The sequence below is a fragment of the Uranotaenia lowii genome, chromosome 2 (genome assembly GCF_029784155.1).
Source record: "Uranotaenia lowii strain MFRU-FL chromosome 2, ASM2978415v1, whole genome shotgun sequence".
In the NCBI taxonomy this organism is placed as follows: Eukaryota; Metazoa; Arthropoda; class Insecta; order Diptera; family Culicidae; genus Uranotaenia; species Uranotaenia lowii.
In genome coordinates, this window is record NC_073692.1 from 204441938 (window position 1) to 204469212 (window position 27275).

The 27275-nt window shown below is 34.7% G+C and overlaps 2 protein-coding genes and 1 long non-coding RNA gene across 6 annotated transcripts in view; 1 reads left to right on the forward strand and 2 right to left on the reverse strand.

Moving 5' to 3' along the window:
- LOC129745985 (dual specificity tyrosine-phosphorylation-regulated kinase 2) overlaps positions 1-27275 on the reverse strand; it is a 437758-nt gene that overhangs the window by 106177 nt on the left and 304306 nt on the right. For all 3 annotated transcript variants that reach the window (XR_008737218.1, XM_055739401.1, XM_055739400.1), the window contains one exon: positions 5250-5691. Coding sequence is in view for 2 of the 3 variants with exons in the window: in XM_055739401.1 (XP_055595376.1) it covers positions 5250-5691 (442 nt within the window). In the remaining variant the exon portion in view is untranslated. The remainder of the gene's footprint in view (positions 1-5249; positions 5692-27275) is intronic.
- Positions 805-1476, reverse strand: LOC129745988 (male-specific sperm protein Mst84Db-like). Its single transcript, XM_055739404.1, has 2 exons — positions 1231-1476; positions 805-1148 (listed from the first exon to the last, which is right to left on the reverse strand). The coding sequence occupies exons 1-2, from the start codon at positions 1309-1311 to the stop codon at positions 882-884; spliced, it is 348 nt and encodes a 115-aa protein (XP_055595379.1). The 5' UTR covers positions 1312-1476; the 3' UTR covers positions 805-881.
- Positions 4779-5840, forward strand: LOC129745990 (uncharacterized). 2 transcript variants are annotated; one of them, XR_008737220.1, is made up of 3 exons: positions 4796-4955; positions 5021-5183; positions 5237-5840. It is a non-coding gene; the product is annotated as an uncharacterized LOC129745990 (long non-coding RNA). The 2 variants fall into 2 exon arrangements; XR_008737219.1 differs by lacking the exon at positions 5237-5840 and having other exon boundaries at positions 4779-4955; positions 5021-5216.

A 27275-nucleotide genomic window follows, 5' to 3' on the forward strand; every position in this document is an offset into this window, starting at 1 on the left:
CCAATAGCTTGCCGCAAGTCCCGTACGACTGGGAGACGAGCGAGAAGAAGTTAATATCGTAGGAAGAATTGCGTGACATCGCAAAATCCCTTCAGCTGAAAAAGGCAACGCTCCCGGTCAAGTTGGTATTCCGAACATTACAGTTAAGGCCGCGATTATGGAATTTCCCGAAATGTTCCGATCGTCATTGCAAATTTGTATTGAGAAAAGGATGTTTCCAGAAGTTTGGAAGCGGCAGAAGCTGGTTCTGCAACCCAAAGCAGGAAAACCATTGGGGAACCCATCGACATACAGGCCAATATGCCTACTGGATACGGTTGGAAAGGTTCTGGAAAAGGTAATTTTAAAGCGCATCCAGCGGTACACCGAGGGCGATGGAGTATTGTCCAACAATCAATTCGGCTTTCGAAAAGGGCGATGCACAGTCGACGCCCGACGCCATTCGAACTGTCATCGAAGCGGCTGATAAAGCCAGACTCAAGAAGAGAAGGGGGATCGTTTTGTGCGGTAGTTACATTGGACGTGCGCAACGCCTTCAAAAGTGTCAGCTGGACAGCGATTGCATCTTCGCTTATAAAAATGGCGAAGGCTTTTAAATATGAAAAATATGATAACCTAATTGATATTGTTTTTATGTTTATATGAAAGCATTTATCTACTTTGAGTGTAAGATAAGTTAGGACCTACATTTATTTTAAGAATATGCATAACATTTCCATAATAAATAAAAATTGTAAGGTATTCATACTGTAATCATTCCCTGAGTTTTATATAACTTGGATATTTAAATAAAGAAAGTATCAATTTCCGGAAAGCATCACTTTTATTAATGGCTCATAATCATGGCACAACTTTTTTCAAGACATTAAAAAAGTTCACAACTAGCAGCAGCCGTTATTGGAGTCTCGGATAGTGTAGCACGGCCCACAGGGCCCACAAGGTCCGCACGGTCCACAAGGCCCACATGATGGTCCACAGGGACCACACGGGCCACAAGGACCACAAGGTCCACAAGGACCACAAGGCCCACAGGGTCCGCAAGGTCCACAAGGTCCACAAGGGCCGCAGGGAGCACAACCCACCTGGGAACAGGCTCCAAAACAGGGGGAATAGGGTCCACAGGACGTCGGACAGGAACCGCAGGGATCCTTTTGAAGGAAGGGGAAAATGTTGAGTTAGAAAGAAACCATTATTTAGACTGGATCCTCCCGGCTCCGGAAGTCAACTTACACAGCAAATTGGACCACAGGGGCCACACGGCACGCACGGAGCACATGGAGCACACGGACGGTTAAGGGGTTTGCAGGGCATTTTTGCTTGAAGGTTTCTGGTGAAAAGCTTGAAAACTTGTTAGAATTGGTGCTTGATTGGGACTGGCTTGGATAAATTCCGGAATTTTTCGTTCTTTAAATTTTTTAAGACTTGAAATTTTGCTACCGCTTCGGCCGAAAGATGAAAATTGTTTGACTTTTTTTTCTCAAAGTCCAGCAAAGGCCTGCTTGAGAAAATTTTTATCGGAAAAGGTATCAGCACCTTGTTTGAAATTACATATAGCAATATGTGTATAAACCTTGGTTAAGATTTTAGTGCAAATTTACTAGATTGGTTCAAAAGGTGCATTAATTCTAGAACCTTGAAAATTATTTGTAAAAAGATAACTGAAGGACTGATTTAGGAGATTGATAAATATTCATTTTTTCATATTTTGAGTTTTTTAGTTGATCACACTCATAATTGATCAATTTTCGGAGTCCATTTCGTTATTTTGGAGCAAACAGATGGGGGCAAATAAAAAAACTAAATAAGACAATTGTATTCAAAGCATTTGCGAGATCACTGATATGGTCCAGTTAGCAAGTCAGTTGCTTCCAGAGCCAATGTCCGCGAGATCGACTCCAAGAGTAAACATCGAACACAGTTGTACCGGATAAGTTTTAAAAAACTGTCCGTCATCTGCAACGTTGATATAAAATCGCGAATGCATAAAAATAGTAATACGACTACACTCAGGCAAATGTTTGTTATTATTTTTCATGAGATGTGTCTTATGAACCGTTTTTTTAGTGTAAAATAATTTTTCATAAGAGTCTTATGAAATTCTGGCAAAACGATGTTGCTTTAAAAAATGAAGGAAACGGTATTGTGAAAAAATAATGAACACATTCATTTATCCAGTCACCTATTAAATCGTCGTCAGAAGCACTAACCATTTATAAAGTTACTTTGATCTTCGATGTCAATGTGATTCTGATATTCTGAATGGCAAATTTTCGTTGAAATTTAGTTTTAACGAAGGTTGAAAATATTTGTAATCTTAATAAATAGATACATTTTATTTTTTATTTACATTTCAGATTGGCTACCTGCAAGAAGCTCGAAGTCAAAGGGCCGAGGCGGCAAAAACTGGCTGCTGATTGTTGCCATGATGTTATTTCAAACAAAATTAATCAAAAATAGAATTATTTGAAAAACTATCTTGAATTATTTTTATTGTATGCAAATTTTTTTTTCCCATAACAATATCTTATGAAAAACAACAATCTCTCATTGATACCGGTGTTCATTCTTTGAGTTCATCTCCATCATAAGACAACCTTATGAATTTCATTATTTTTTTCTTATTTCTTATTTGGTTCATAAATATTGTTATTATAAGTTTAAATTACACAAAAAAAAAGCACTCAAATTCTGACTAAAAAAAATCATACAAAAATTGAATACTTTCATTTTTGAAAAGAAGCGGATATGACTTGCCTCACTTTGGTAACAAAGCATGGGTGAGCAATGGGAATTTAGTTCTGTTATTTGCCCCAAAAATATGTAACAGTTTACTGTGCTGTTATTTCTAGAAATTGCGTCAAAAGTCATTTAAAGATCGACAAGTTGAGTCTTTCCATTGAAACGTTACTATTTTTATTAACAATGTCATGAAATTATCAATAATCAGTAAAAGAAATGCTATCCAAAAGTATCAAAATTCGATTTAAAAAAAATCTTTTTAAGTCTGAACAAAAATTTAACAATCAAGAATCGTAAATGAAACCAAGATTCTTGGACCAAGTTTGCTTAAAAATCTGTGAAATAATAGTTTAAGAAAAGTGAAGTAAACAATTGTTTGCGAAAAACTTCGAATCAATTAAAAAATTAAATTATTAAAAGAAAGACCACTAATACTGACTATGATTGAATGATAAATCTTACCAATGTTGTCTGGTTTTGTCCGTCTAGCAAAACACGATAATACGAACGAAACGAAATAAATAAAACATAAATAAATTTGTCAGACTTTTCTTTTTTTCCGTGAAACATGTGTGGTCTTTATATTCTTATGATTATTTTGAATAAAGATCAACAAACTATTAACGAGATTTCTTTGAAAGTTAGACCCACCGAAAAGATTTTAAATTCAAATGACTCGTTGGACAAAAGGCTGCTCACCTCTGGTTTTATAAATTCTGACACTTGAAGAACACACAAAGCACGCCGAGAAAGTTAGACCGAATTGGAATCGATGATGTTTGGGATTTATTTTTATTTTGACAGCAACGGTTCCGGTTAAAAAGTTTTTTCCGGACTAGGATAGATTTTTGATATTTTGGATTGCAGATAGAATACAGTTGCCAGAATTTTTCCAAGCGTGTCTAGGCCGGGCAAATCCGGGTTCTTTTATCTTAAAACCTGGCCAAATCTGGAAATTTCACTTCCCAATTTCAAACCCTAAATCTACGCAATATCCGGGAAAATTAGGTCAAAACAAAGAAGTTATTCAAAGAAAATCATGACTTTATTACGATTGCAATATTTTTTTCATCGAAATTCTTCATTAGCTTTTAAATCGTGTTTAAGACTAATTAAAAACCAAAAATTTATATTTTGATGAAACTTGATCTACAAATTCGTTTTTGGTTACAAAAGTAATAAAAAAATTATCTGAGTTTTTATTTATCGATTTGTCAAAGTCAATATATCCCAGCAAATACGCACATTTTTCAACAAAATCCGGTGAACCGGACCGGACCGGAACATTACCAGATTTTGTATAAAATATCTGAGCACGTTCGGGTTGAAAACGGGCAATCTGGCAAGCTTTAGATCAAAGGAAATTTTAGACCAAAGTATTATGGGAACGCTGGCAAGTAATGTACTGCTGTAATAAAAATTATTATTAAATTTTCATCAAAGAGCAAAACATTTAGTGTTGATCTGTCTGTCCATTTTGAAGTTAAAAAATAATTGTATCAAATCAATATGTAAAGACGGCAGTGTTCATATCAAGCAATCCTTAAGAATCTTATAGTCTCCTTAAAAAAGCTACAGCTAGACAAAACTTCTAAAGTTCTGTAAAATTTATTAATTAAGATTAATCACCGTGATGTTATGTTATGAAATTAATTTTACGGCCTTATCGGTGAATGTTATGTTCTCATAGTGAGAACATTTCAAGAGTTGAAAATTATAGATGGATAGAAGAAGATCAGAAGAAAATTACAGGTGTTGAAAATGAGCGGGTAGAAATTTTTAAGAAGCATTTTCACCACATACTTAACTTTTGTTCAATCACGGATTAACTATTTTGAAATGTTAGAATCGGACAGGGTTTGAGTCGAACACAACACAATAGTTCTGTTAAATATTTACACCAGTGTTCAAGACTTCAAATAAAAATCTTCGTGAAAATAGGAAACAATTTTATTCAGTTATTTTACCCTTGTGGTGGATTTGCTCCAAGTTGCTTCAAGATGCCTTTTTTCAGAAAATACCGTAGTAACCATTGAAAACGGTTGTTATGTAGAAAAAAATTAGCACTTTGAAAACATTCATCTTTCATCTTTCGGCCCGAGTGGGAGCAAAATTCTCTGTCCAGGAGCAAAAAGTAAATTTTCAAGAACCGATCAATCATCATGCCGTACATTTGCCGTCATGTGATTCACTGTGGACCATATAGTCGACCAATGGTATGTTATATTGAAATATTTTTTAAAACTCTCATCAGAAAATGATAAGTTGCGTTTTCTCACAGCCAGGACCCCTTTATGGACCAAACAGAGGTATCTGTGGACCCGGCATGCCTACCATATTTCCCTGCAGTCGGGATACACCTTGTGGCCCCATTTCCCGTCCATGTTGGGGACCGAATGGGCCATGTAACAGAATCGAATACTACGATCGCTAAAGAAAATAAAGTGCTTTTTGTTCCTCAGTAAAAACCGTCTTAACTAGCTTCAATTTCTTATAGTAATCCAACTTACCTCATCAACTCGAAACTGATGCAGAGATGATTCCGGAAGTAGAAGTAATCTAGCATGTGAATCACATTGTACGATCCATCGGCATCCTTTTTCCTCAGCTCGTCCAGTATCCGCACCTCGACGAGGGCCTGATGGTGGAAGCGCTTCTTGTTGCGGATGATTTTGATTGCCACGTGTTGATTGGTTTTGTGGTCCAGGGCCCTAATGACCTGACCGAAACTGCCCTTTCCTATAACTTCCAGGATTTCGTACCGGTAGCAGATGTGATCGTGGATGACTTTGTTGTAGCTACCGTTATCGTCATCGTAGCCGGAATTCAGCGACGTTCCCGGTTTGGCGTTGATTTTGCAGGCATCCAGACCCAGATAGTACACTTCCGGGTACTTTTCGATTTCCTGCTTTTCGTAGTCCGTCAGCCGGGTGCCGTGGTATTTGAGGGCTTCTGAAAGGTAGAAGAGAAAAAACAGCATATTCAGAAAACGAACTAGTGACAGAGTTCGATAAAAAAAAACAGTTTTCCATTATAAAAAAATTAAGCTTTTGTAAAAAGTTCTCCTGAATGTGACAAAACAATCGGAAACAATAATTCAGCATGGAAATTAAATGTTCCAGACACAGAATCATCCATTTGAAATAAGACGATATTCAAAATTTTCAACTAGAATTTCAAATCTTTGATTCAAATAGGAATAAAAATTCAATTTGCCGATTGATCTATTTTGTCAACTACAGTTACCTATCTTTTTTTTTCAAACTCAAATGGGCGTTGAGTGTAAAATTTCAATAATGATCGAAAAACTAACATTAATTTTGCATTAATTATACTCATACTTATGCTTATAAAGTGAGCATTCTAGATTGCCTAGTTTTATTAATTTTATTCCCAACAAAGCCCGAAAAAATTTCACTGTCAAAGAACTTTTAATGTTTTTCTTCATTTTCTTTACTTTTTCAAATTTATGCAAATTTTTTTTCAAAAACTGATATTAGTTTTTTTTAAATATTTGACAAATCAAAGAAAAAGTGAATGTATTCCTTGAAAAAGCCATTGCATTTTTTTTATAAATGAGGAGAAAAAACTTCTTTATCAGAGCATGATGCTTGATTCGCTGAAAACTCGTGAAATATTTTATTTATTCAACAAATAAGAGAAAGTGATGCTTTATTTATTGTAGGGTATGCATTCCAGATTTTTCGGATTCATTCTGGCATCCTGAGGTTTCAAAGTAATGTGGACAAATAATGCATACTAAACTAAAGATCTAAATAAGGCTCAAATTTTCGGTGCTTGTTTTATCCAAATTTCTTTTGGGAGTTTAAAAAAAGATTCGAACGCTGCTTTGAGTTTCGATTAAATTAAATGAAAAATTTTTGGTAGTCACTGTCTTTTTTATTTTTTTTTTTTCAAATTATTACCGAGTTCTGTTTAGATTTGTCCGAATTTTATGTTGAACAATTAGAGATCAAATGCCAAGGTATTGCCAAATATTGTTTAAATTTATACTCATTTGTTCAGCCAAACATTCTGTAATGCTGCCTTAACATATATTAGACTAAAACTATTCGAGATATTTTTTCAAGGGTGCCCCCATACCTGATACAAAACATTTTTATTTCGATTTTCATTTTCTCTCCTTGATTTCTATAACTTTAAGAAGTATAATTAAAGTAATGTTTAAATTATAATTTTCATCAGGGGGTTCCTCTGGGCCGGGGAGGGGCTCGGAGTATTCGCTCCCATTGCCCCCCTTAATACTCCTCTTAATATTTTGATCTTAAGTCACATGAGTTATCAATTTAAAAAAAAAATATAAATGCAATGATTATAGTAGAGTTTAGATGCACTTGATTTTATTGATTTCCTCTTTTCCCTTCGATTGGCGATATCAGGTTTTTGTAGTTACTAGAAAATCTGTCTTTCGTACCTTAAAATAATCAATTTTTCAAGGTGATGGAAAATTTTTGGAAAACCATGAGGCTCGAAAAATGGGAAGAACATCAGCCATGAATGTAATGAATTTCTCTAAAAAATACAAAGGCTCACCGACAGGACTTAAACCTGCAAACTCTGCTTCAGTACAACGATGCGTTAGCCAATAACACTACGGTGAACGTGATGGAATCGACCGGTACAAGCGTACAAGTCGATCTCCATCGGTGGAACTGCTGGACCATCCATTCCACATCCACTCCATGTATATCTCGCATGTACTCTTGCCCCCAATTGATCACTCTTGTATCTCTATCACCACCCACCGATTAGGAATTTTATTCGAGCACGCTGTTGTACTGAAGCGAAGATAGCGGGTTCAAGTCCTATCGTTGAGCCAATGTATCTTTTCACGAAGAAAAAAGTAAAATTTTATCATCTATATTTCGCCTATTTTAAATCATATTGATGATTGATTTTTGACCAACTATATTTATTAAATACTAGCTGATCCCATACGAACTCCGTTTCGCTTTCAACTTGTTGTATGAATACGCCAATTGTCAAGCATTTTCCATATGCACTTCCGAAATCATTGTTGTTATTATTGCAAAAATATTGGACGTTCACTTTTCTGTCGTCTGCTACTAAATTTTAAATCAGAAATCAATTGAACGTGTCAAAAAACCCCCATGTATGAATTTCGACTCGACAGTTTCATAGCAACGCAATTATTGCCAAAAAGTTAAACCCCTTTCGGTGGCCTCTTATACAATCTTTGATATCTGAAATTAATTTCCTTCCCTCAAAACTCCCGTGCGCAAACTTTCAAAGAAATCTATTGCATAGTAACGTCAATATTGCTAAAAGCAGTAAAAAACTAATGGACGACTCCTGTCGTAGACCCCTGGCAAAACATATGACATCTATAATCGATTGTCCGTCCCTGAAAAATACCGTGTGCCAATTTTCATCCCAATCCGATGTATGGTAACGACTATATTGCAAAAATATTGAAACGTTAATATGGACGCCCACCTTTTGCCGGCCCCTTACACTGAATTCAATACCTGAAATTGATTGCCTTAAAACTCTCGTGAACAAATTTTCATCCCAATCCTTCATCCTTTCATGAAAAACATTTTTTACAACCATCATTTTTTAGGAAGCTTGAATAGATTTGGCTGAATAGTTTTATCTTCAAAAGATTAAACTGCTTTTTTATTATTTCCATCCCCTATCTAATGAAAATATCTGTTGAAGATTATCCCACTTTTCAATATGGATGATCTCCCTGTAAAATAGTATATTTAAGTTTCATTTAATTAGAAATTTCTTAAAAAACCTCCGAACTTTGTTGAAGCATGTTGAAAACTCACTTTGCATGTTTTCAATTGCATGCGAGTATTTTTTCGCTTTTCAATTTCGCCCTGTTTTATTATTAGTTTACCTTAAACGTTGAAAGTTCAACTAATAGCTTTTAGAAGTTATCGAAAGCAAATCATCCCGAAAACACCATTTTTATATTATGAAAAAGGTTTTTTTTAGTCCTGTTTTTTTCATGGACACAAACATCCCATTAATAGATCAATGATAACTCAAAAGTTAGAAATTGGCCAGTGAAATCAAATTGTATAAAACTCAAAACCTCAAATTTAATTATCTTATCAATTTTCTAATCCCCCATTAACATTCCAATTGGAGCGTTAAAATCACAGCCTTGAACTTAAAACTCTGAATCTAAAAAAAATTTCTTTCTCTATGAGGAATTCCAAAAATATAAAAATCGTTGATCCTCAAAGCCCCCCAGCACTTTGAAAGCCACAACTATTCAAGTCAATATATTCCTACAGGCTAGTTTTATTTTCCAATCAAAATGTAGGCTTATAATTGCATCCAAATATCTCGTACCGGTAGCATGTGCTTTGAACAGTAGAAGGTACAAAAAACACCCGCCAAAATTTTCACTTTCAAATTTTTAATGCTGAGCAAGCTTTGATTTGCTATCCAGTACATGTGAGCTCTGGATGGTCGTTTCTAATAGCCTGCCTATGGTGATGGTGAAAATAATCCCGCCAACGAAACGAACGGAAATGAAAGTCGGTTCAAAAAATGGGTGCCATGACTTTTGGTTCGGGGGAATAAAACCGTTGTTGTATGGACGACCGCCTTCAAAAGGGGTCATCCGAAAATCTAAAAACATTTTTCATCATTCCTGGTCCTAATGAGCACCCATGCCAAATTTCAGCTCTCTAGCTCTTAAGGCAGCTGAGCCTATTGAAGACAAACATACAAACGAACAAACAAACGGAAATTACTTTTTATATATATAGATTCAACTATATTTTTATGATTAGTTTTATGAATTCAACTACAAATATGATAGCTTCAATCTGAACTGCATGATTGATTCAACCATAAATATGATTAATTCAACTTTATATATACAGATTGATGTTGAGCATTCAACTAAATTTATTGTATATGAAACTATACAGCTATTGTTGATACGGATAATATGTTAATGCTTTGTTCGGGTAAACGGTCAGCACATCAATGCTTTTTGCATTGTCCAGCTATTTCTGCTCCTCGATAAAGCGCAAATCCGTGCCTTTCAAAAAGGAATGTCTACTAACGATTCCCTCAGCGGCATCGTATCCTTCGCATGCAATTTAGTTGCCCCCGCATCTGGTTAGGATTAACCTTTTTTTAAAAAAAAACTTAACGTTTATTAGGCATTTAACTTAAATATAAAGTAATAATTTACCGAGGGTCATTTAATTAAATTGTATGTGGAAATGGGGATATGGGAGGAAACAGGAAGTGGAAGGATATGAGGAAGAGAGGATATTAGGGTTTCTCTGGTGGCCGCACTTGCTGCATACTGCGCGTCACGATTGATCGGGTAGAGTTTGTTACCATTTCTTCACGAACAACTTCTTTTGCCGAAGTTGCAGGAAGAGAGGTTGGAAGAGGGGTCCTTTTTCGAGGCGGTGAATCTGAACCCAAACTGATGACATCAGTCTGGGAGGGTTGTTGCGTTGCTGTTGGAGTGTGTGGTTTTTTCTGGCGTTCTTTTTTGGTTCAGGATCGTCTGTTGGTTTGATTCTTCTTTTGTTTTATCTTGTTGCTGATGTGTTGTACCTACTCTGTTGTTTCTGGTTGGCTTTAACTGCGTTCGCGTAGCTGGTTGTGCTGCTGCTCGCTGTTATCATTCGTCGGGCTTCGTTGATCGGGATATTTTTATCGGTGCTGAGTTTTTGTGCTGCTGATTCTGCTGTCCAAATGGGGCACTTTCTATCCAAAGGGGAATGACCTGTTGTTTTGCAGTTTCCACAAAAGGGTTCGGCTTGGCAATCGGCACTATCATGACTTCGGGAGCAATTTTTGCAAGCCAACAGATTTTTGCAACGGCTTTTAGGGTGACCGTATTGCAAGCATTGTCGGCATAATAGAGGCTGCGAATAATATATGCGCGTGAGAACTCGAAGGAGTCCGAAATGAATAAATTCCGGGATAATGGTGCTATTGATTGATAAAATCAACGTTGATGTTCCTATGATCCCTGCGTTGGTTTTTTTTTGTTATGCGGCGGATGTCGATAATTTTTTTTTTCAGCTCTTAACAGGCTATTGGCACTATTTTTTATTTAAAAAAAATAAATGTGTACACATCAGACTAAATATTTTACATCGAATTCTTACTTCTACATTTTTTAATCCTATCATAAGTCTTTGTAAACGTTGATCTCCTTTAAAAAATTTATCACGTTTTTATAATCTCCATTTAATTTCAAGCTTTCCTCATTAATATTATACTTTCTTCGACTATCGACTACTTTATTGCAATCCACAAAAAGATGGTTGATTGTTAATTGGCAGTTGCAAAATTTGCATAGTGGGGGAGATTGTTTTTCAAATAAATACGAATGAGTTAGTCTGGAATGACCGATTCTAATTCTTGTCAAAATTACTGAGTCTTTTCTTGAAAGGGTATGCATTTTATGCCATTCTTTTACCACGTTATGACACATTCTTAATTTATTATTTTCAAGATTAGTCCAAAAATTTTGCCATGATTTAATAATATTAATTTTAGCTAAATTTATGAAGTCAAATATAGGAAGAGAAATTGGCGTCAATGTTTCCAAGTGAGAAGATTTAGCTAGATTATCGGCTTTTTCATTGCCATCTATTCCTATATGGCTTGGAATCCATATTATTTTTATTGTAACTAAAGGTTTAGTTTTAATAATTTGGTATATTTTTTGAACAATTGGGTTGTCACTGGATGGATTTTTCAGTGCTAAAATAGAACTGAGAGAATCCGAGAATATCACGAATTGATATTGCATTTCTTTTAAAAGAGCAATTTCAACTGCTTCTTGAATTGCAAGAAGTTCAGCGGTAAATATTGACGATGCTGAAGAAATTCTTTTCTTTATATTATTAAACCCATCGTAAACTGCAAAACCAACAGTTGAATCTGTCTTTGATCCATCTGTGAAAAATTTCAAATAATTTTCATGTTCTTTAAGTATTTTTAAGTAGTGGGCCTTAAAAGTCATTGGACTTGTGTTTGTTTTTTTAAATTTATTTAAAGATATATCAAATTGTAGCTGCGAATCTTGAGTCCAAAAAGGGGTAGGAAAAATTGACCTAGGCATCGGGAACTGAAAAACTAAATCATATTTATCAAATTTGTGCAAACAACGATGAATGAAAGATTTCGAACATTCGTTAGTATTTTCACACCTATTCCGATTTCTCAAAAGCACAAATTTTTTCCTTAATGGATGGTCTTCTAAAGAACATATTTTAATTCCTGTTTTGATTATTTGTAAATCTCGACGGTAATCCATTGGTAAAATCCCAGACTCTGCATGTAAACTCAACACTGGACTTGTCCTAAATGCACCAGTTGCCAATCGAATTCCTGTATTCTGTATTGTTCCCAGTGATTTTAGTAGTTTCTCATTAGCAGTGCCATATACAATACTTCCGTAATCTAGTTTAGAAATTACCAACGATTTAAGAAGGGTGAGTAAAGTTTTCCTATTAGAACCAAATGTGGTATGTGCTAATGTCCTGATTATCCGTGAAGAATTTTCTGAGCTTTTTCTTAGATTTTTTTTGTGAATGTCCCATTTTAGTTTTTTGTCAAAGAAAATACCTAAAAACTTATGGGATTCAACATACTCTAGATTTTGATTGTTAAATACTAACGATGGATTATGAATACATCTGAAGCGTCGACAAAAATGTATTACCTTCGTTTTCGTGGTGGAAAAACGGAAGCCAGTATGATCACACCATTTTTCTAGATTTGCTAAAGTTTGCTGAAGTTTTTCTTGAACTACCTCTAAAGATTTACCAGCTACATAAGCTACTGTATCATCTGCAAATTTTAAACTTCTAACATGAGGAGGAAAACTAGTTTTCATTGAATTGATCGCAATTAGAAAAAGGGTTACACTTAAAACTGATCCTTGTGGTAATCCATTATTTTGTTTGAAAGATGATGATAAATGATTTCCTATTCGAACTTGGAAGCTACGATCTTCTAGAAAATTGTTGATAAAGTGCAACATATTTCCTCTTACACCCATTTCCGAGAGAGTTTGAATTATTTGTACTGTCCACGTCATATCGTAGGCTTTCTCAATATCAAAAAATATGCAAATCAAATGTTCCTTGTTTTCGAAAGCTTCTTGTATCGATGATTCTAATGTAACTAAATTATCCAAAGTGTTACGAAATTTACGAAAGCCGGACTGTGTTGGATCAAAAAATTTACTATTTTCTAGAAACCATTGGAGTCTTCGATTCACTAATTTTTCCATTAATTTACACAAACAGGAGGTAAGAGATATTGGACGGTAGCTTTGACTATTGAGCGGACTTTTCCCTTGTTTAAGTATAGCTATAACTATCGATCGGCGCCATTGATCAGGAAAAACTCGTTCAGACCAAATTTGGTTAAAAATTCTTAACAAATAAAACATTGCATCGGGAGGAAGATTTTGAAGCATGTGATAGTGAACATCATCGACACCTGTAGATGAACCTTTACATGTTGCTAAAGACATCTGTAACTCAATCATCTTGAACGGAGTATTCAATACATTGTTTTCTAACTCATCGAAAGAAATATTAGTTTTTTCAGTTTCGTCGGACCAACGTGTGAAATCCTTCGAGTAATTCTCGCAACTTGATATTTGTGAAAAATGTTTTCCTAATTCTTCAGCTATTCTATCTGGCTGTGTTATCAAATTATTGTCTACTTTCAGCGAAGAAATTAAACAGTTTTTAGTTCTTCCTCTAAGATTCTGAATTTTACTCCATACAACATTATTAGAAGTTGAAGCTGACACAGATTCTACAAAATTATTACAGCTAGCCTTGGATTGTCGTCTTATTAAATTTCTTGATCTTGATTTTGCTAACTTGTAAGCTATCATGTTTTCTGTAGACATATGTTCATTGAACTTTCTTAGTGCTTTTCTTTTTTCCTTAATACTATTAGATATTTCAGAGCTCCACCAAGGGGGACGGAATTTTTTGATAATATCAGACGTTCTTTTAATAGATTGAGTAGCTGCTTCAATGATAGAGTTAGAAAAATGTGTCACTTGTTCTAAAGCACTTAATGGAGTATTTTCATTAATATTTATTGTCACTAAGTCCTGAAACTTAGCCCAGTCCGCTTCATTAGTTAACCACCTAGGTCGTTTGGAAATGTTAAGGTTAGTTTGCAAAGGATTGATAACGATAGGATAATGATCACTGAAACATAAATCATCATGAACAACCCAGCTAAATACAGTAGATAAAGATGGCGAACCAAAAGTAAGATCAATAGACGAATAAGTATTATGTGCTACACTAAAGTGAGTGGGTGATCCGTCGTTTAAACAATTCAAATCAAAACGTTCGAAAAAATCAACCAACATTTTACCTCTCACACTATCCTCTCTACTACCCCAACAAACATTGTGTGCATTACAGTCACTCATAATCAAAAAAGGCTTGGGAAGTTGCAAAATCAACTCGTACAAAATCTTTTCAGAAATGGTCTCTCCAGGTGGAAGATAAAGACAACATAGAGTAAACTCTACAGGGTAAAACAATTTGACAGCAACTGCCTGCAGCTCTGTTTCTAAATCGAGTTCTTGTGCTTCGAAGCCTTCGCGAATACAAATTACTACACCACCGCTTGCTCGATGGTGAATTTCGTCAATCTTATAAAACAATTTGAAATTTTTAAGTGTTGGAATGTTAGTTTGCTTAAAATGAGATTCCTGAATACCAATAGCATAAGGATTGTATTGACTAATCAAAAGTTTCAGTTCCTGAATGTGTTGCTGAAATCCATTACAATTCCATTGTAACATGGCCATTGCGAAAATTATTGTGAAAAAAAAAGTAAAATGATTTCTGAAATATCAAAATTTTTGTTCCGATGTGTCAAAGTGGTAAAAGAAAAGAATCTTAATATCTGTTATAATTTATATATCTTGGTCGTTAATTTTCGTATAATCTGGAACATTTAATAAAATGGAAGAGGATATTGCTTGTGATAAAATACTTAATTCTGATACTTGAGGTGGATCAACGTTTTCAAAGTTTACACTAGTCACATCATTCAAATCTGAATCTGATTGGTTTTTTATATTACATCGTTTTTCGTGATTTTCATTCTGCATACCTGGAGGAACCCAGTTTGCTGGGTTCGGCGTTGGTTGTTCCGTGTTCTCATGTTGCGTCGCTCGTGTTACATTCGATGTTCTAGTGAGTGTCGTCGGTTTGCTGCTTGCCAGAGCCTTCGTTGGATTTTCTACTGGAGAGGTCTGCGTTTGAGTTGGTGATATCGATCCATTGCTTCCGGTTCTCAGAACACCGGCAAAAGTTTGAGAGGGACGTTGAGTGATGATGAGTTCAAGGGGTACCTGTTGCCTCCGTTTCTGTCGTGCTTCCTTCATCGTTACTCTCTGGGTGACTCGGATTTTTTGAATTTCTTGCTCATCAACATAGATTGGACATTCCTTCGAGAATGCCATGTGAGAGCCCCGACAGTTTACACATTTGACTGGATGCAAACATGGCTGTTGGTCGTGAAATAACTCGGCACATTTGGCGCACACTCGATTTCCTTTGCAGCTTTCTTTTTTATGACCGTAGCGAAGGCACACATTGCACCGCATTGGGTTGGGTACGTAGAGTCGCAGCTTACATTTGTAGAAACCTACATCGATGGTATCTGGTAAGTAACTCAGATCGAAGGTCAATATGAAAGATCCGGTGTCTTCTAGGTTAGGTTTAGTTTTTTTTCATTCTCCTTTGGTTGATCGCTAACAGGTGGTGGTGATGGCGGCGTTGTGGTAGAGGTTACTCGTCTGCTGATACGTTGCATTCGCCTTACTTCGACAACGTGGAACTCTGCCAAATGTTTTTGAATATCCTCATCTTTCATAGGCTTGAGATCCGGACAGTAGATTGTGCCTTTCGTTCGGTTCAAAGAATCGTGTTCTACAATATTCACGTGTATTGAATCACATAACGATTTTTGTTTGCACAGTTTCTCCGCTTGGTGTCGATCAGTAGATTTGAGTAGAAGTTTCCCATCCTTGAATCTGGTTATTTCAACTCCCGATGTAATATTATCAATACATTTTTTAATGAGAAATGGATTGACATCATCCATCGTCTTGCCTTCATCGGTACGAGTGAGAATCAAGAACCTTCCGCCGTTATCCTTCCCATACAGTCGAAGTTGCTTGGAGAATATTTGCTCGTTTTCCAGATCACGTTGTGCTGTTCTCTTCACGTTTTTAAATTTTTTAGACGAAACGCCTCTTTCAACGTTATCTTGTTCATTTGCCAACATCTCGAAACGGGATCCGAAGACTCTAGGAGGCGTTCCGCCACCTCCCGGATCCGCGGCCATAACTACCACGGAACTCACTCGTATGTCTTAACACAAATGTAACCACTCAAAAAAAAAGTCTCTTTTCAATAGCACTATTTCAAAAACCAACAATTGTTCAACAGCTGCTCACTCTGTCACATGTGACTTGCTCAACGGTTGAAACAGAACTGCCTCGATAATTTTTTGAGCAGATAATTCTTCCAGCAGTATTTTATCTTCCATTCCATCCACTTCTCGGCAGGTGACCACTAATTTCCGTTGGTTTAGGCTTGGATGACGACCTACCATAATCGGTGTACCGTCTAATAGGGTAGTTAAAGTTGTCAGCAGTCTTCCTTGGTTCTTGTTCCTGATCTTAAGCACGTACCAATTCCGGGACTTTTCGTAAAAGGCTCCTTCAATTTTACCCGCAAAATTCTCGATGGAACGTCCAATCAAGAACGGGTTTTTAGTCATTTGTTTTCCTTGAGCACCTTGAAGCGTTAAATAGTATAACCGACCGTGTAAACTTTGGGCATCCATCCATTCCGGAATGATCCGGTTTGGATGGTCACCCGGTGATGGGCTCATCACCACGCGTTCTACAACACTTTATCAATAGAAATAAATCACTGCCTTTTGATCGAGGATCGAGAGTTAAAAACATCCGACTCCGACGAAGGCTAAAAGCAAACTCCAGAATTAACCTGAAGGGAGAAAAAAATTTGTCACTATATTTTTGAACTAAGCAAATGTGCTATCCAATTGCTTATTATCACTTTTTGACATTGATGAACACCAGCTGCCTGCACACTGAGGGCACACTAGCTACACTTATGAACATGTAGTGTTTGGATGTTTAGTAATTATTAAAATATCACACAATCAATCTTAAAAATATAGTTGAATTCACTATATCTATAGTTCAATGCCTAAAATCAATCATACATTTGTAGTTGAATCTATCATACTTCCAGTTAATTCAATTAAACCAGGCATGTCAAACTGGGGGTTTGCGGGTCGCATGCGGCCCGCGGCCTTGATCAATGCGGCTCGCGTAGCCCCGTCTTAAATTGTCACATAAAAAAACACCACTGATTTTTATGTAAAATACTAGCAGACCCGGTAAACTTCGCCTTACCATGTTAAACTTGGCGTCCATTTTTTATTTTTCCTAGTTTTCTTTATATTTTCCTTCTTTCCCTTTACTCGAATTGTCCTGCTCAATCCTATCAAAGTTAAACCAAAGAATTTAAACTCAACGGGTCTTTTAAAATCCAATTTTAGAAACTTGTTCAATAAATAACTGCATGCAACTGTATGTTTCATTTGCTGTATTCCATTCAGTAGATTTATTCCGTTTTGTTATATTGTTTCAAATATCGGGACAGTTTTTGGAGTATTTGCCGAATATTTTGCCTAACGCAGCGCTTTCAGCTCCCAATTTGCTTTGGATGGTGTAGTTTTTTAGAGCTGAAGAAATAAAAAACATAAGAAAAGATTTTTTACTAACCATTTTCAATCAGCTGTTTATTCACCATCCTCATCCTTCGAAGCAGTTTGAATCAAGATCCATATTTTCACAAAAATCATTTCCAAAAAAATTCGCCTGATACTAAAGTTATAGACTTTACACATTTCAACTTAAAGTGTTCCCAAACAGCACTTGTCACGGCATAAAATCTGTCGGTTTTGTGTGTTGCAAATTCCTTTTTTTTATTCAAGCAAAAAATGCAAATTAATTCCTTTGAACTTTAACCCAATGAATCAAAGATACGATTGGTTTTGAAAAGAGGAAAACATATGTTTAGATATATTCACCCATTATTTTAAAGATTTTAATTGAAGCAGTTCTGATTTCAAAATTTCCTGAACATTGTTGGTGGTGATCTGCGATTTCATTTAGGATTATGTCATATTTTTAAGATTTAATAACATTTAATTGGAAAGCAGATTTTTTTTAAATTTAATACATAAAAAAAAATAATCTGTCCAGGCATCGATGGTTTCATGAGTTTATTTTGTTTCCTGGAAATTATCATATAAACAAAACTCTAATAAAAATTATGTGTCTTTTTTACTGTAAATCTTAAATTTCAAAAATGAAACACCGGTTAAATCCTTACGAATATCACTTCAGTTCAATTTTCATATTCTCTGAAAAAGTAATATTTTCAAAAAAAAAATATTATTTATGTTGACAAAAAGAAATATCGAAATATACATTTATCCCATTTATTGGGGCAAGTGAAAACACATAGGTCTTTTTCAGATGCGTCAGTGAAAAGACTTTAAAATGAATTTAATACTTGTTCTCGTTTGTCTGTTTTATCAACTTTCATTGCTATATCCTAAGTTTTTCTCCGCAATAAATTAATGCTTGGTATTTCAATTTCACTGAATGCTGTTCAACCAAAAGACCTTGATTTACAAAGACCTTTATAATAATTTTAAATATCCGCTTCAGATTCAACACTCGGGATATCCATTCTGGCCATTTAGGAGATAAAATTCTTAAATTGTAGATGTTTCATTGCTAAATGGCGCGTTTTCACTTATTCCACCTAAGAAATTACAGGAATTAATATTATTTTTAACACTTTCAGGTCATATTAAAAGTTCATCATAAAAATCTTCTGCCCCTGGAATATCAATCACAAAAAAGCTTTTCAACAAAAAAGCGAATCAAAAGTATTTTCTATATAGCCAAAATATGAAAACAAAAACACACTTTTCATGATAAGTTTGTACTTCAATTGTGTGTAAGCAAACAGTAAACGTGTTAACATTTTTTGGTGAATGATTTAAAAAAAAGGGTTAATTTTATTTATGTAATCAATTTTTTTTTGGCCCACCAATTTTTAGATGAAGAAATAATGTATACATTTTTTGTAAAAGTTGATATTTTGCACTTACGTTTGCAAAAAATCAAATAGTTCATTCGGCCTTTTAAAACTTCAATCCTATCTAATCTATTTCAAAGAACAGACTCTTGATGAGAGGACAAATGACCAAGTTGGTTAAAATCCTCTATAAATAAACAAAATAGAATAGAATAGACTCTTGTTCAGTTAATGTGTCTAGTGTTCTAGGCGTATTGGATTATACGAAATTGAATGTAAAGCTTCCCAATTTCTTATTTTCAAACGTCCGCAAAGTGTCATGACATTATTTCATATTGATCTTTACCAAATTCATATTTTTTGGACAACAATTTACTGCTTTAATTAACACGAATTAAAAATTGTTTTTAATATTTGAAATCGTTTATATGGTTTTGATTCGAGCGATAAAATATCAATCCGTGTCACATCTAGGCTTCATTTATTATCATATGCTGAGTACAAATAAGCAAAAAAAAAAACACATCTTGGTTGCATATCGCTCCCACGTGCATAAGGAATATAGGTACTTGGTTGAAAAATAGGCGCCTAATTTTTAAATTTTTCCAGCGCTCAATGAACAGTATGCTTTGGTTACTATTATCTTGCAATGACGTTTGCTAGCGACGCCTCGCCCATGGAGACGAAGAACAAACCCCTCGAAGAAAAGAAAATCTCTAAAAATGGATGCGAGAAATACGCGCCAAAATATTCTCATATTCTCAGTATGCTATGCCATGGTTACTATCTTCTAACGACGTCTGCTCGCGACGCCTCGACCTTGGAGACGAAAAACAAACCGCCCAAAGAAAAAAAAATCTCGAGAAAATGGAAGCCATGACTTTTATTTCATTCAAAAAACTACAAATTTAAATATTACAGACAATTGATGCGACTTTTTGTTATTTTTATTCGATATAAACCGATTCGCATGCCTACAGAATATTCTGAAAATAATTTCATTTGAATCGTTTGGGCCATTTCGGAGGAGTAGTACTACAAACACCGTTACAAGAGAATTTTATATAATAGATTACCCCAAAAAACTAAAGTTGAATGTAACGTTTTCAACTTAATGCAAATGTTTTTCGATGTTCAAATATCCTATCAGAAAAACACGTGTAACATTGTTGCTTTGAACCACAGATTGAGGTGAGATTCCGCTTCCGTGTAAGATTGTGCGTAAACATTCATAGCGTAAACAACGTAAATATCTTCCAAGTATTTTGGTATTATGGTTTTTGCTTTACCGAAGGAACAACAGACATATTGTGATATTTGAAAAAAAAAACATTATTCGTTGTAAAAAGCACGTGCTAAATAATCAAAAATTTTCCGTGATTAAATTTGTGGCTCTGAATAATTTTATTTCAGTGACCACTTGTCTAACGTTTAGTTAAATTCGCGGTAAGTTTGTTGGTTGCGCCGGAATTGAACAAAAACATATCCCACCGCTGGAGTCTTCTTATTGTCTAAAACCTATCCGAATACGTGAGTATAAACAGCATACATTTTTAATAACACTAGTTAACAATACTTTTAATTCGTAAATTGAGAGTCATTTTTAATACCATACTGGTCACTGAAATGAAAAAAAATCGGAAATTCTGATTATTGCAGTTTTTGAAATACTGTAAAATGAAAAAAAATAATTGTGTTTTTTAAAAATGTCTTCAGCTACTGTTCATAAAATTATCATTTTCTATAATCTGACCAATAAACTGCTCTTCGCAGATATTTTTTTTGACATCTTTCCGGATTCAAAGATCGCTTTTAAATTTGAAACTTGACGTCAATAAATAAAGTTAAGTTTTTTGTAAACAATTGCTATCACATCATATGAGGGCCTCAAAGCCAGATGGGTATTAGTGCACAAAAGCTACTTTCGAGATAGCACGCTTCAAAGTTTCTCTGATGTGCGATTTTCCATATACTTTTTGGGAAGTTCACTCTAGTGTTTTTCCGTTAAAAAAAGTATGAAGATAAAATTATAAAATATATATATAAAAATCTGAAATAAGCACTGAATAAAGATTTTAATACAACTAATTGTTTAAAGTGATTATCTCAAAAATGATCATTTTTGCACTTACACCCCTTTGGCTCCAAGAGCCTCATATATAAGCCAATATGTCAGAGCTTTTTTTTTAATTTCTCAGAAAAATGGAAATTAATACAGATAAAGAATTAGTTACTACAGCACCATCTACTAGCAGGAGAAAAATTCAGGGAGAAAAAAGAATATTTCAGGCAAAATGGGAGTTGAGTTATTTTTGCACATCGATATTAAACAAAATAATCTGCTTGATATGTAATTTCTGCATAAGTGTGCCAAAAAACTACAATGTCAAAGAACACTACTCTAGCGACAAAAAAACTTATGATGCTTACACCGGAAATTTGTTGCCGGAATTCTTGCTATGTTTGCAAGTACCTATCTATGTGAGCAGTTTTTTCCATAATGAAAGCTACACAAACTCCTCATTGTTAGAGATTATCTGATACAAATTTATCATCAATAATAAAAGTGTCAGTAACAAATAAACTTCAACTTGATATTAATGAACTAGTATCTCAGAAAAGATGTCAAGCATCAATAGATATAATGCATTAAAAAATAAGAATGTTAAACATTAAAAGCTTTAATAAAAATTAAACGCAAAATTTCATTCCAAGTTTACTTTTAACTATATTCCATTGTATTGTATCTAATCTTCGCGAAGCTAATATGTTATGTTTTCTAGCTGATTTTGGCTGCGGCCCTCTACGTTGTAGAAAATTTTTAATGCGGCCCGCACACCTAAACGAGTTTGACATGCCTGAATTAAACCATTACAGTTGAACCTATCATAGTAATAGTTGGATGTAATAGGTCAACCAGTAATGTATAGTTGAACATATTATATTTATGGTTGAATGCCTAAAATCAGTCATACAAATGTTATTGAAACATACTTACGATTGAATCAATTATACCATTAAAGTTGAATCTATTTCATTCATAGTTGATTGCGTAAGGTCAATCATCAGTTTGTAGTTAAGTTTATAATATTTACAGTTGTAAAATCAACTACGCTTAGATGTTTTGTATAACCAGCCAAATAATTAGAACAACAGTCGTCTTTTTTCTCCGGGTTTTGAGAAATTCATGGCTTATGTTCTTCTATTCTTTGACCTTCATGTTTCTCTAAAATATCAAACCACTGCAAAAATTTACTTTTGGCATCCCTGTCTTTGCTTTCTCATCATGAGAACCAAATATAAGAGACATGCTTTTGATATCAGCGATAGCAATCGCTAGCATAACTGAGCTCTCAATAATCTAGAAATCCATTAACGACTCGTCCAGGATTCCACAGGTTCTCATATGTTTTTGGTACTTTTTGGGTCACCCAGCATCAGTGAGTTTGATTTGATTGATTCCTGAATTAGCGCAGTAAGTTTCAATTTTGTATGGCATTAATATAATCGACAAAGAAAGTTTTGGCATGTCAAAAATTCAAATGAACTTGAAATGGAGATTGATTTTAATTTTTTTTCAACAAATTCACTGGCTATGCCTAGCTAGCAACCATTGGCGACGTAGACCTTGTTCTGCTTAGCCACGCCAGCGATGATGGAATTTGAAGTGCATAAGTAGAACAAAGTCTAATCAAATATGTTTTCTGAAATTTTAAATGAATTATCATATCTGAGCACTTCAAGTTCAATGATTTAAGGTGGATATGAGTAGTCAACTAAGCTAAGCTAGCTAAGCTAAGCTAACAAATTCACTGGCTATGCCTAGCATTCCTGCGATTTGTTATTTTAATCCTACGGTAAGCCAGCAGCTTTGAAATTAGCGGTCATAAACGTTTGAATTCAAATACAGATCCCATTCGATTTTGGCAAAATTCCGAATCTTTAATGTTGTCAAAATGAAATCTTGCCGAAATCGAAAGGGTTTTTCTAATTTTTGTTCACTTATTTCCACAAAAAACTTCAAGTGTCATTTATTTCTATCATGTTTTGGATGCATTAAGCACTTTCTTGTTTGGTTTATAATGTTTTTTTTTTTTTGTAAAAGTTGCTATTTTTAGCATTCTCCATCAGTTTTAGTTATTTTATGTCATTATTAATATTTTGTTTGAATATTTCAATTATATGAAATTTTCATGTTTTTTTTGTCATTTTGGTTTCTTTACATTTTTCAAACTTTTTGCTTTTGTTGTTGTTGTTGTTGAAAACTATAAGATAATGTCGTTAAAAAAACGAATAGGTTACTGTTGGAAAAACCTATAAACAGATTTTTTTAAATAAAAGAAAAGGATAGAACCAGTTAAACATTCAGAAGATAAAAAATGTTAAGGTGATTATTAAGCTTAGCTTAGCTTAGTTTAGCTTGATTGACTACTCACATCCACCTTAAATCATTAACCCTCATCCGCATTAGAGTGTCATTTTGACACTATTGCAAGTTTGAATGTTTGTTACTTTTTTCAGAAGCTTCAGAAAAGAAAAATTTCTTCGGGGACCCTAAATGAATTCAAAAGTTCTTTAATATTGCATCTTTACTTTATTTATGGACAAACCCTGGAAGCCTGGACAAAAAAAAAACTCCCTTTTCCGACATTTTGACACTCCAAAAGTAAAATCTATTTAATTCGTTTGAATTATTTTGAACTTCATACCAAACATAAATCAATAGAAACCTTGTAATGTCAGTAAAATATGTTTAGAACATTATATATAGCAAAAGCTTCTAGTTTCCTCGTTATTCAGCATGAAAGAAAAAGAATCCGAAAAAACATGCCTCAGGAAAACTGCTGTAGTTCAAAGCTGAAGTTAATGTCTACATCATGAAGCCAAGAAATATTTTTTAAAATTTTTTTTAATGAAATGGTCACAAAAAGTTAAAAAAAAAAGTGGTCTGAAAAACCTACTTTTCTTTAGATTGCTATTAAAAACTGTTTTTCGTTTGCTTTCGACACGCTTCATTATTTCGTCTGTCGGCTTCGCTCTCTGCCGAAATCACCACCCACCGTACCTACTCGGAGAGCAAAACACGTTTTGCTGGACGTGCTGCTTGTGGTTCTAGAAATTCAGGAATGATTTTACGTTTATCATTTTCATATTTTTGTGAAATCTCACAGCGTGAATTGTTGCACCTCATTAGAATGTAGATTGAATTTGCTTTTCAATGAATATAGTTTTGATTGGTCCAAACAAAGTTAAAGCACTGAAAATCCGAGTACAACCTGACGGTGGACCACAAAAACAAATGAAATTTCAAGTTGTAAAAATACCGCGCAAAGTAGTGAACTTTGAAAAATTCCAGTAAATTCAATTTTTGTTGCATGGAAAATCTAAAGACAGCAAAATGTTAGAATTTTAATAGATTTTGTAGTCATATTTTTGCAAAAACTCCACCATCGCTCAAACAGTACTTACAAGCAATCGAATGAAAAGTAGGTTTTTCTCCCGACCATTTCATTAAAAAAAATTAAAAAAAAAAATTTTTCGCTTCATGTTGTAGACATTAACTTCAGCTTTCATATGCATAAGGCAAATATTTTTTTGGACTTGTAATATATGAACTACAGCAGCTTTCCTTAGGCATGTTTTTTCGGATTTTTTTTCTATCATGCTGAATAATGAGAAAACTATAAGCTTTAGCTATATATAATGTTCTTAACATATTTTACTGACATTACAAGGTTTCTAGTGGTATAAGTTATATTGTAATCGGTTAGATATAAGAAGAGTTATGACGATTTTAGCTTGGAGTGTCAAATTGACACTCCAAGTGCTGATTAGGATAATGAAATCTAATGCGGATGAGGGTTAACAAATGAAAGACAAGGATTAAACTTGTTAAACATTCAGTAGATAAAAAATATAGGATGATTATTTGTCGATTAAGTGAGAAAGTGAACAAAATATAATTGTGAAAATCATACCTTTGACAAATCTTCATCATTTTCATCTTTAGGGATGAATGTCTCCTGTGGAGTTAAAATCCCCTTAAAAAATCATTTTCATCTAGTTTTTAATTTAAAATTTACATTTTGTAATTTGGAGCCCACAAAAAAAACTAAATACTGGAAAAAATTTCTTATAAAAACGGGTTAAAAATGCAAAGAGATGTTGACATGATAAGAATATTTTATAAGGTAAATTGTAAAGACCTGAACAGCGATGTCATCTCAATTTTCTCCAACTTCAAAAACTTTACCGGTATCAGCTGTGGCTAACCCCCAAAGAAAGGATTCACTAACCTGAGACGCTGGAAGCTTCCAGCTGTAAAGTTATGAAAGTAATGGCAAATTATTCGATCAACCGCAAGGAAAAGGAAAAGGGAAAAAACAAACCCGGCGAAAAGTGCATGCTTGTAAACAGAGGAAATATTAAATTACCACTTCTTTACATTTTCCGGATCCTCTTCCGCTTGGCCATCGAGTCTGTTCCGCGTGACTCCGGCGAAAGTGACGATTTGAGAAGGATCCCAGCCGTGCCCGTCGTCAGTCGGAGAAGACTTGGAGGAAGATGGTTCAATTTAGGGTACACAGCTCGTAATTGAGGTGTGCTTTCAAAATGGAGGAAGGCGGCAACAGGAGATTCAAGAAATATCTTCATGGTTTCATAAGTTTCCTCCTTTACAACCTGCTTGCAGCGCGCTGCGATGAAATCATTTCGCCCCGTATTTTCAGAAACCATCGGCTTACCAAGATCTGCCATGGTGGAAACCGAAGCAGCGGGATGTCCGGGGAATTGGTGTGAAAATTGTTCAGATCCATAAACTAAGAACGCAAACACCGGCATTGTTGTTATTGTTGCTAGTCGTAGTTTTTCCTTGTTTTCACTATCTACATAGGTATAGGTTCAAAACTAACTGAAAGAAGGAAGTAAGTTTCGTGTCGAGACTTATTTATAATTCATGATATCCTAACACGAGAGTGGCCGCCGATGCAGGAAGTGAAACTAGGAACAAGCTACATTACGCGGCTGCATTCCTGCGCTGCTTCACGAAACAGCATCGTCATCTGGGGCGGAAGGTAGAATGGAAATGCCTCAACATTGTGAGTGTTGAGTATCCACCAATATACATTCATGAATGTTACAACGAGCATTGAATGAGTTGAAAGTAACGTGATGGCGTATCCAAAAGGGACCCCCATTTTCCACCGTCTTGAGCAAAAAAGGGGTTCGGCTGATTTGAAATATTGAGCTTTTATTGCCCCGGAAAGTGCAACAAGAGGGAGGTGTTAAATGGTTTGATGTAACCATATTGATTAAGTTAGAAACTTTATCGAGTATGGCACACATGGGCTACGTAACCTGGAGGTATCGAAAAATATTACTCTGTGCGTTAGGGTAGTCCAATCAAGCGAGATCGGAATGAAATTCATGGAGGCTGGAATTGTTTCATGGCCAGCCAGGTGCCAAATATTTCACAGCATTAACCCTCTAAAGCTAGGATATGCAAAAATTTAGCAGCGTTGTGTTGGTTATGATAAGGGCTAACTTGAGTATTTTTTCAGATTTTTTAAATTTACGTATGTTTGAGATATTAACAATACAGAAAGACATGATAAAAATTTGCACAATCACTTCGGAAATTCTTCATTGTCGATTTGAAAACACATGAACTGGTGATTTTTTCTGAATATTTTTTAGCTCAAATGGTTAAGAAGTATAGTTTTAGCCACTTTTGGATGCTCACGAAGTTCAAACCAAGCATCAGAGTGGAACTCTTGATGACAACTATGGTAAAAAGTCTATGGTTATTGAGGATAACTTAATGCAGACCGCTTAACTATGCAGTAAATCCGTTTCCGGCAGGCAAAAAGTTTTGCCTGTCTGGTAAACACCCAGACAATAACTAAAAATGAGCAGTTCCATGCATCGCGATCTGTGCAACTGGTTTTTACGTAATGTGACAGATGTGTTCTGATGGACAAAAAAATTTATGTCAAAACCGAATTTAAGAGGTCAAATTCTTCGAGATGTCTACTCATGAAAAGGCTTCATCCAGATTCCAATCGGGTTTTCCAGGTAAATTTGAATAAAATATCATAATTTTGCAAAAGTTTTGCTTCTGTGGTAAAAATAATAAATCAATAAATGAATGAAAAATGTCATTGAATCACCGAAAAAAATCAATCCAAAAAACGAGAAGAATGAAAAATGTGTGCAAAGATGAAAAAAGAGATTTTATGATACAGTAAGAGTAATTCTTGAAATCAAAGGAAAACTTTTTTTTTTATTTTTACATAAAATATCACATTAACACCTTCATTTGCTTCATAAAAAGTTTTTCGATCAAAT

Excerpts from the sequence above, each read along its gene's own strand:
- LOC129745988 (XM_055739404.1), bottom strand. The coding sequence starts at position 1,311 with ATGCCCTGCAAACCCCTTAACCGTCCGTGTGCTCCATGTGCTCCGTGC. Across the intron at positions 1,149-1,230 it reads CCTGTGGTCCAATTTGCTGT|GATCCCTGCGGTTCCTGTCC; the intron begins GTAAGTTGACTT and ends TTCCTTCAAAAG.